The 9,921-nt window shown below is 35.7% G+C and overlaps 1 protein-coding gene across 1 annotated transcript; it reads right to left on the reverse strand.

Annotated features, from left to right (window-relative positions):
• Window positions 1-4,736: 4,736 nt before the first annotated feature.
• Window positions 4,737-5,696, reverse strand: LOC109569417 (putative olfactory receptor 56B2). Its single transcript, XM_019974766.2, has one exon. It carries the CDS (start codon window positions 5,694-5,696, stop codon window positions 4,737-4,739), a length of 960 nt encoding a protein of 319 aa, XP_019830325.2.
• Between the last annotated feature and the right edge of the window lie 4,225 nt (window positions 5,697-9,921).

Genomic DNA, 9,921 nt, shown 5'->3' on the forward strand with positions numbered 1-9,921 from the left:
AGTTATGACATTAACACAAGAACATGGTCACTTATTTATAAGTACAATTATTGTACCACCTGTTGCCTCTTCCTGTTTCTAAAATCCTTAGAAATGTTTGTTTCCTCACTAATCAGTTCTCAATTTTACATTCCATGTTCTTTTTCTAATATGGTTGTTTATTCCTCCTCCCAGTAGATTTTCCTACATAAATTTAATAAAATTCAGTCACAAATAAGTATCTCTAAAAATAAACTATGTAAATTAGATTCTTAATCTGAGATCAGTTGGAGGGTAGGTAAATTACAAGAGTCCTGTGACTATGATCAAGAGCTATTCTCTTGCTGTTTTCCCATTCTTCATTAAACGGCTGTGCTTCTTTCTTGATATTACCACAACAGAGCCAAAAAAGATTACCATTTGCTTAGAAAAATAACTAGATATTCATAATAAACATGGAAAAATGTACTGTATTGTAATCTGAGAAGAGAAGTAAATATTTTCCCATGAAAATCCAGTCTTTCTGAACATTTCAGCCTTCAAATTGGTAGATGGAATCGTACCTGAAGTTGTGTGGATATGATAATCAGTTATTATAAATCCCAAAACTCCTCACATTTTTTACTGCCTCCTGCTGCTGCTGCTAAGTCGCTTCAATCGTGTCCGACTCTGTGCAACCCCATAGACAGCAGCTCACCAGGCTCTGGCGTCCCTGGGATTCTCCAGGCAAGAACGCTGGAGTGGGTTGCCATTTCCTTCTCCAATAGGGAATTTAAAAAGTTTCTGCCTCTACTCTCACCTTTGTAAGTCCTTTAATACCTTAGTTTCTGGAAAGCCAAACGGTGAGTTGAATGCAATCTGCTCCAGGTGTTCAGGATATTGATTTAAAAAAATCAAGAATGTACAATATATATACATTCAAGTCCTCAACTACTAAATCTTTTGACATTTGCACTATAGGACTGAATATTTTTAAGATGTGTTATGTATCCTAGGGAATATTGTAAAACACTTGAGATACAGGTACTGATTTGGGAATTAAGCTAACTCCTATTGAAAAAGGAGCAGTGGAAGTTTCTATTCTCACTGCCTAGAAGATAACACATGGAGAATAAATTAATCTGTATGTATCTACTCCAGTACTCTTGCCTGGAAAATACCATGGATGGGGCAGCCTGGTAGGCTGCAGTCCATGGGGTCCCTAAGAGTCGGACACGACTGAGTGATTTCACTTTCACTTTTTGCTTTCATGCATTGGAGAAGGAAATGGCAACCCACTCCAGTGTTCTTGCCTTGAGAATCCCAGGAACGGGGGAGCCTGATTTCTATGGGGTCGCACAGAGTTGGACACGACTGAGGCGACTTAGCAGCAGCAGCAGCAGAGATTTTAATGTTTATTAAAGAATTCTCTTCCTTCCCTTGTAAGGATGTTCAGAGGTTTTAATCTCACACACATTCCTATTTCTTTTTACATTCACTTTTTTTTCTTGCATGTGAGGATGATCATGAATATTATGGAAATGTATAACTCCATCAATAGTTCAGGCTTATTATGTTAGTAATATTTTGATGCCTAAGTTTTGAGATAATAATGATGTTGATGATAACATAAAAAATAATAAAACACAAATGATTCTAGTTACGTATCCATTAATTAGACATTGAAAGCAACACTTGTATTTTTTACTATTTGGAAAAATCATTTTAGAAGTAGATAAATCAGATACTTTAAATTTTATAATGTAGAATTAACTGTTGGCACATTTTTAAATATATATTTTCTATGTGTATGTTAGTCAGTCGCATCTGACTGTGACCCCATAGATTGTAGCCTGCCAGGGTCCTCTGCCCATGGAATTCTCCAGGCAAGAACACTGGAGTGGGTTGCCATGGCTTCCTCCAGAGGATCTTCCTGACATAGTGATTGAATTCGGATCTCCTACATTGCAGGCAGATTCTTTACCATCTGAACTCCCAGGGAAGCCCATATGTTTGCTATATATATATATTGGAAAAGGAAATGGCAACCCACTCCAGTATTCTTTCCCAGTGAATCCCATGGACAGAGGAGCCTGGCAGGCTACTATCCATGAGGTTGCAAGAATCAGACACGCCTTAACAACTAAAGAGAAAGAGAGAGATGTATATACATGGGCTTCCATATTGACAAAAGTTCTGGTAATAACTACTAAAAAATAAATTGTACCATTTTAAATTGATGTTAAATGATAAGTAAATTATTTTAACCATTTTCCATATATAGAGAGACATATATGCATACATAGAGAGAGACATATATACATACATAGGGAGAGACACAGAGAGAACAGTCATTTTTCTTTTTTGCATTTTATCATTTTTTTTTATTGAAGTGAAATTCACATGCCACATAAAATAGCACTCAAAAATGCACAACTGAGTACCTTTTGGTACATTCAAAGTGCTGCACAACCATCAGCACAATACTATTTCAAAACATTTCCATTACCACAAAAGAAATATCTGTAGCATTAATCAGTAACTGCTTATTAATTTGTCACTTCTCTTCTTACCAAGGACTATTTTTTGTTGTTGTTGTTCAATGGATTCCCTCTTCTGGAGATTTGATGTAATTGAAAGCATGCAACTTGTAGCCTTTAGTGTCTGTCTTTTTTATTTGGCATGCTTTTTTTCAAATTTTATTTACACAAGAACATGTATCAGAACTTCATCCTTTTTATGGATGAATAATAATTCCTGAAATGGATATGCTTAATATTGTTTATCTATTAAACAACTGATATTCAACAGCATTTGACTTCTTTCAACTTTTTGATTAACAATGATACTATGAATGTTTCTACATAAAATTTTTGCTGCAGCTGTGTTAAGTTGTCTGATTATATGCTTAGGAGTTAAATTTCTGAGTCATATGGTGACTACTTTTGAATTGAGTAATTACTAAACATTTTTCCACAGTGCCTGTGTGATTTTTACATAGTCTCCATCAATGTATAATAATGCCATGTTTCAAAATATTGCCAATATCTGCTAAATTTAAAACAAAATAGTAATCATTTAGGGTTTTTTATTATTTATTATATATATATATATAATATATATATAATAATATAATTATTACATTAATTATCCTAAACTTATTGTGATTATTGTTGTTTTGATTTTAATTTAATGATGTTGAAATCTTTTCATATATTTGCTGGCACCTCATATCTTCTTTAGAGAAGTGTCTCCTCAAGTTCTTTGATCATTTAAAAATGGTAAAACACCTCAGAAAGAGACACAAATATCTGGAGCAGTTGTTGTTGCTCAGTTGCTAAATCATGTCTGGCTCTTTGAGACCCTTGAACTGCAGATGCCAGGCTTCCCGGTACTTCACTGTATCCCAGAGTTTGCCTAGACCCCTGTCTATTGAGTCAGGGATGCCATTTAATCATTCTTCCTCTGTCATCCCCTTCTCCTCCAGTGCTCATTCTTTCCCAGCATCAGGGTCTTTTAGAATTAGTCAGCTGTAGGCAACAAAGATCATGGCATCCGGTCCCATAACTTCATGGGAAATAGATGGGGAAACAGTGGAAACAGTGTCAGACTTTATTTTTCTGGGCTCCAAAATCACTGCAGATGGTGATTGCAGCCATGAAATTAAAAGACGCTCACTCCTTGGAAGGAAGTTATGATCAATCTAGATAGAATATTCAAAAGCAGAGACATTACTTTTCCAATAAAGGTCCGTCTAGTCAAGGCTATGGTTTTTCCTGTGGTCATGTATGGATGTGAGAGTTGGACTCTGAAGAAAGCAGAGCGCCGAAGAATTGATGCTTTTGAACTGTGGTGTTGGAGAAGACTCTTGAGAGTCCCTTGGACCGCAAGGAGATCCAACCAGTCCATTCTAAAGGAGATGAGCCCTAGGATTTCTTTGGAAGGAATGATTCTAAAGCTGAAGCTCCAGTACTTTGGCCACCTCATGCGAAGAGTTGATTCATTGGAAAAGACTCTGATGCTGGGAAGGATTGGGTGCAGGAGGAGAAGGGGATGACAGAGGATGAGATGGCTGGATGGCATCACTTACTCAATGGACGTGAGTCTGGGTGAACTCCGGGAGTTGGTGATGGACAGGGAGGCCTGGCGTGCTGCGATTCATGGGGGCGCAAAGAGTTGGACACGACTGGGTGACTGAACTGAACTGAGGCAGCAGGTGGCCAAAGGATGGGAGCTTCAGCTTTAGCACCAGCCTTCTTTATGGTCCAACTCTCTTGTCCATAAGTGACTACCAGAGAAACCATAACTTTGACTCTAAGTGCCTTTGTCATCAAAGTGATGTCTTTGCTTTTTAATATGCTGTCTAGTTTTGTCATGGAGCAGTTATATGCTATCAGTAATTAAATAAAATACATATGGATTAAATACTTTAATTAAAAAAAAAGAAAATGGCAGATATCTCTTTTAACCATCTCTATTAAACATTGTTTGGAAGTTCTATTTAGAGAAACTGGAGACAAAAATGGAATATATATATTCCTGAATATATATCTGTTGTTTTTTTGTGGATTCCTTGAGACAATCAACATCATTGCGTTACTCATTTGATGAAGACATTTATTGAAAAACAAGATTATTTCATTCTCATTTTGAAGGTTTCATTAATTTCCACTTATTCCATAAAGTAACTGAAAAATGTTAGTGTTTCTTAGTTCTTCTTTGAAGAATATAATGAATATATACATAGGGAAATTACAAAGTTGAGCATCCTCCCCAAGTTAACTACCTTTTAAGTCCAGCTTAAGGAGCTTACGCAAGCCCTGTCTGAGCTCCTTGTTCTTGAGTGCATAGACCATAGGATTGAGGGCAGGAGGAATGACGTTGTGGAGTACATTGAGTAGAACTGGGATGAGGGGAAACGTCATTGTTGCACTATGGGTGATAGAAATGACAATAACGACTGTGTAGAAAAACAGGATTAGGATGAGGTGGGAAGTGCAGGTACTCAGGGCCTTGGATATAGCTTCCATTGAGTTCAGTTTCAGTACAGAGTGAAGTATCAAAGCATAGGATACAAGAATAAAACCCAAATCACTCCCCATGAATATCCAGGCCAAAAGTAGCTGGTAAACACTGTTGATCGTTCTGTCATCACAGGATAGACTAGTGACACCAAGATTAGAGCACAGACAGTGCTCAATTTGGTTTTTTGAGCAATAGTGTCTCTGAGCCGCCAACACAGGAATTGGGATGGTAGTCAGGCTGTTTCTGAGTGCCATGAGCACAGTAGCTTTGAGCACAAAAGATTTGGTGATGATTGATGAATAACACAGTGGTTGACAAATTGCCACATATCTATCTATAGCCATGCAGACAAAAATGCCTGATTCCATTCCTACAAAGCTATGTATGGCATACATCTGTACAAAGCACTCAGGGAGACCAATGGTCTTTGCATTGAACCACAAGATGGTCAAAATCTTGGGCATGATGGTGGTAGCAAGGCCCATGTCAACCATAGCCAGGATGCCCAGGAAATAATACATAGGCTGGTGCAGTGTTGCCTCTTGATTGATGATGATCAAGATAAGGATGTTTGCACTGAGAGCTAAGAGGTAGAGCAGAACCAGGGGCAGGGATAGCCAGTGCTGCCAGCTGTGAATGCCTGGGAATCCCAAAAGAATGAACTCAGAGACCTGAAACTTTGAGCTGTTGAAATTTCCGAGATCCTGGAACATAATTCACTAAGAAGAAAAACATTCAAGGTTACTATTCTTAATAATCTCTCTGACAGTGTTTGAAGAAGTTACATTCATGGTTTTGTAGGTGTTGTAGAGGAATCCTCTTTTTAAACTCTAATTCCAGCACTAACGTTCCTTGAAAGGGAAAGGTTTTTGAGAGTGTTAGTCACTCAGTCATGTCCAACTCTTTGCGACCCCATGGACTGCAGCCCACCAGGCTCCTCTGTCCATAGAATTCTCCAGGCAAGAATACTGGAGTGGGTAGCCATTCGCTTCTCCAGGGAATTTTCATGACTGGAAGATTAAACCTGGGGCTCTGGCTTTGCAGGCAGATTAGAAGTATCCAACATTCTTTGGGTATTTCTAATTAAACAGGAGCTATTTTAACACATTGAGTGTTAAATTATTTATCAAAACACAAACTTCATACCATAAGTCAGTTTGTATTTTTTTCATCTTCTCGTAACTGAGGAACAGAACTTTAGAGAAAATCATGACTCTGCACATTATCTTCAGCCTACAACTCATGAAAGCTGGAGAAGATGTAGCCTTCTGATATCACAGCCTGCACTCTTGAATTTGTTTTGCTGAATTATTAGAAACTTAATATATGCAAGGAGTATAGAAATTTCTGTGCATGGAGATATTTAAGTAATAGACCAGAATATATGATACTGAAAATAACTCTTATTTCAAGGATTTGAGATTTTGTTAAATAATACTGTGTCCCATTTAATTTTAATTGAAATATATGAAATAATTTAGTGCACATTTTAAGTGAGGAAGCTTTTATCAAAATTTGCTAATGACTTGCCCAAAACTGTAATAATAAAAGAGAAATGTGATTTAGGAATATCATTGTTATTCAAAACCAATTAATTCTGGTTTTCAGTAACTTTCTCCTACTTGATGTAGTTTTGATTCTTGGAGCACTCCAGATAGCCAGGGTATAAAGAATAAAGCAGGCATTAAAATATTAGTTTGAGTTTAAAAATAAAATAAAATTAAAAAAATATTAGTTTGAGGTAAAGATTTTGAAAATCAAATTACTTGAATCATGTTAGTGCTTATCTGTCAAAATTTATTAATCACTTAAACATTTTAATGCAAAAGGGGAAACATATTTCATGATCTGTTTCTCCTAAATGTCTATTATATATTTATTTATATGCTTTCAATAAATTAAATATTAAGGATGTATTATCAGGACATAAAATTTTGAAAAATGTGGTTCAAAACAATAGTATGTACAGAACAATAGTATGAATATAGTCCTGGAAAATATATTCATTCTAATCCAAGTGATACCATTCCATTATACTTATAATAAGATAATGAAGAAGGTAGGTTTAAAAAGATATATATTTAGACAAAAATAAGAATTCTTTTATACATATTATTTTTATTGACCTCTAATTTTAATAGTCTAATTTTATAGCTTGTATTGTTTTTAATCTTAATATTTGAACTATTTTTCAAATGTCATATGTTCTTTTTTTAATATCATTAATGTATTTTATTTTATTATTTTTTTTTTTTTACTTTAAAATATTGTATTGGTTTTGCCATACATCAACATGAATCCACCACGGGTATACATGTGTTCGCCATCTTGAACACCTCTCCCACCTCCCTCCCTGTACCATACCTCTGGATCATCCCAGTGCACCAGCCCCAAGCATCCTATATCTTGCATTGAACCTGGACTGGCGATTCGTTTCTTATATGATATTATCATGTTTCAATGCCATTCTCCCAAATCATCCCACCCTCTCCCTCTCCCACAGAGTCCAAAAGACTGTTCTGTACATCTGTATCTCTTTTGCTGTCTCGCATACAGGGTTATCGTTACCATCTTTCTAAATTCCATATATATGCATTAGTATATGGTATTGGTGTTTTTCTTTCTGGCTTACTTCACTCTGTATAATAGACTCCAGTTTCATCCACCTCATTAGAACTGATTCAAATGTATTCTTTTTAATGGCTGAGTAATACTCCATTGTGTATATGTACCACTGCTTTCTTATCCATTCATCTGCTGATGGACATCTAGGTTGTTTCCATATCCTGGCTATTATAAACAGTGCTGCAATGAACATTGGGGTACATATGTCTCTTTCAATTCTGGTTTCCTCGGTGTGTATGCCCAGTAGTGGGATTGTTGGGTCATAAGGCAGTTCTATTTCCAGTTTTTTAAGGAATCTCCACACTGTTCTCCATAGTGGCTTTACTAGTTTGCATTCCCACCAACAGTGTAAGAGGGTTCCCTTTTCTCCACACCCTCTCCAGCATTTATTGCTTGTAGACGTTTGGATCGCAGCTATTCTGACTGGTGTGAAATGGTACCTTATTGTGGTTTTGATTTGCATTTCTCTGATAATGAGTGATGTTGAGCATCTTTTCTTGTGTTTGTTAGCCATCTGTATGTCTTCTTTGGAGAAATATCTATTTAGTTCTTTGGCTCCTTGTTTGATTGGGTCATTTATTTTTCTGGAATTGAGCTTCAGGAGTTGCTTGTATATTTTTGAGATTAGTTGTTTGTCAGTTATTTCATTTGCTATTATTTTCTCCCATTCTGAAGGCTGTCTTTTCACCTTACTTATAGTTTCCATTGTTGTGCAGAAGCTTTTAAGGTTAATTAGGTCCCATTTGTTTATTTTTGCTTTTATTTGCAGTATTCTGGGAGGTGGGTCATAGAGGATCCTGCTGTGATTTATGTCGGAGACTGTTTTGCCTATGTTCTCCTCTAGGAGTTTTATAGTTTCTGGTCTTACATTTAGATCTTTAATCCATTTTGAGTTTATTTTTGTGTATGGTGTTAGAAAGTGTTCTAGTTTCATTCTTTTACAAGTGGTTGATCAGTTTTCCCAGCACCACTTGTTAAAGAGATTTCTTTAATCCATTGTACATTCTTGCCTCCTTTGTCAAAGATAAGGTGTCCATAGGTGTGTGGATTTATCTCTGGGCTTTCTATTTTGTTCCACTGATCTATATTTCTGTCTTTGTGCCAGTACCATACTGTCTTGATGACTGTAGCTTTGTAGTAGAGCCTGAAGTCAGGTAGGTTGATTCCTCCAGTTCCATTCTTCTTTCTCAAGATTGCTTTGCCTATTCGAGTTTTTTTTTGTATTTCCATTCAAATTGTGAAATTATTTGTTCTAGCTCTATGAAAAATACCGTTGGTAGCTTGATAGGGATTCTATTGAATTTATAGGTTGCTTTGGGTAGTATATTCATTTTCACTATATTGATTCTTCCAATCCATGTACATGGTATATTTCTCCATCTATTAGTGTCCTCTTTGATTCCTTTCACCAGTGTTTTATAGTTTTCTATATATAGATCTTTAGTTTCTTTAGGCAGATATATTCCTAAGTATTTTATTCTTTTTGTTGTAATGGTGAATGGAATTGTTCCCTTAATTTCTCTATTTTCTCATTATTAGTATTCTTTGATGATTAATTCACAAAGAGTCCTTAGTAAGCTGATTTGAAACTCCAGGTGATGAGCGAGTCTCATTAATTGGTTGGATTTACTTTGTGTGCTCCTGTAAGGTCTCCTTTGTAGCACTGTTGACATTCTTATTTCCCAGTGGATTTTTTCCCTGAGGGATTTGCATTTTTCCCAGAAAATAATTGACCAATATGCATCCTAGAGAAATATGTGATTGGCTTCTAGTGTTCTTGATATTGAGTAGTAGAGGGACACAATCTCACAGTTAAATATAAAAATTAGATTCACCTTGTCAATTTTAATGATGCCTCGTCCTTGGACTTTATCACATCTGTTATATATGCATCCATAGTATATGTTAAATTTTTTCCCTATGTTAAATTAATTAAACCTATACTATGTTAAATAACATAACATAAATTAATTTAACATAGTATATATTAAATTAAACTTTTCCCATCATTTTACTATATATACTTATAGTACAGTCCAATGATACACTAAGAGTATAGTTAGCATTATTTAAAATAGTGGATGAATCAGGGATATAAAGTTGTTACTTGTTAATTTTTCTACCTACAACCCTGTTTTATCTTTATGTATTCACAACAAAGGAGGACAGTTTAGATATTGCAAAAAGCACCTTTTTTGGAAATAGTAAAGTAACATGGTATGAACTGCTTAATAAGAGTGCCCTTCAAAGGCCTTTCTTGTGCTATAATAAATTCTTGGAGTCATATACGCGTAGGTAGAAATGAAACTAAGC

This window comes from Bos indicus, chromosome 15, assembly GCF_029378745.1.
Source record: "Bos indicus isolate NIAB-ARS_2022 breed Sahiwal x Tharparkar chromosome 15, NIAB-ARS_B.indTharparkar_mat_pri_1.0, whole genome shotgun sequence".
NCBI lineage: Eukaryota > Metazoa > Chordata > Mammalia > Artiodactyla > Bovidae > Bos > Bos indicus.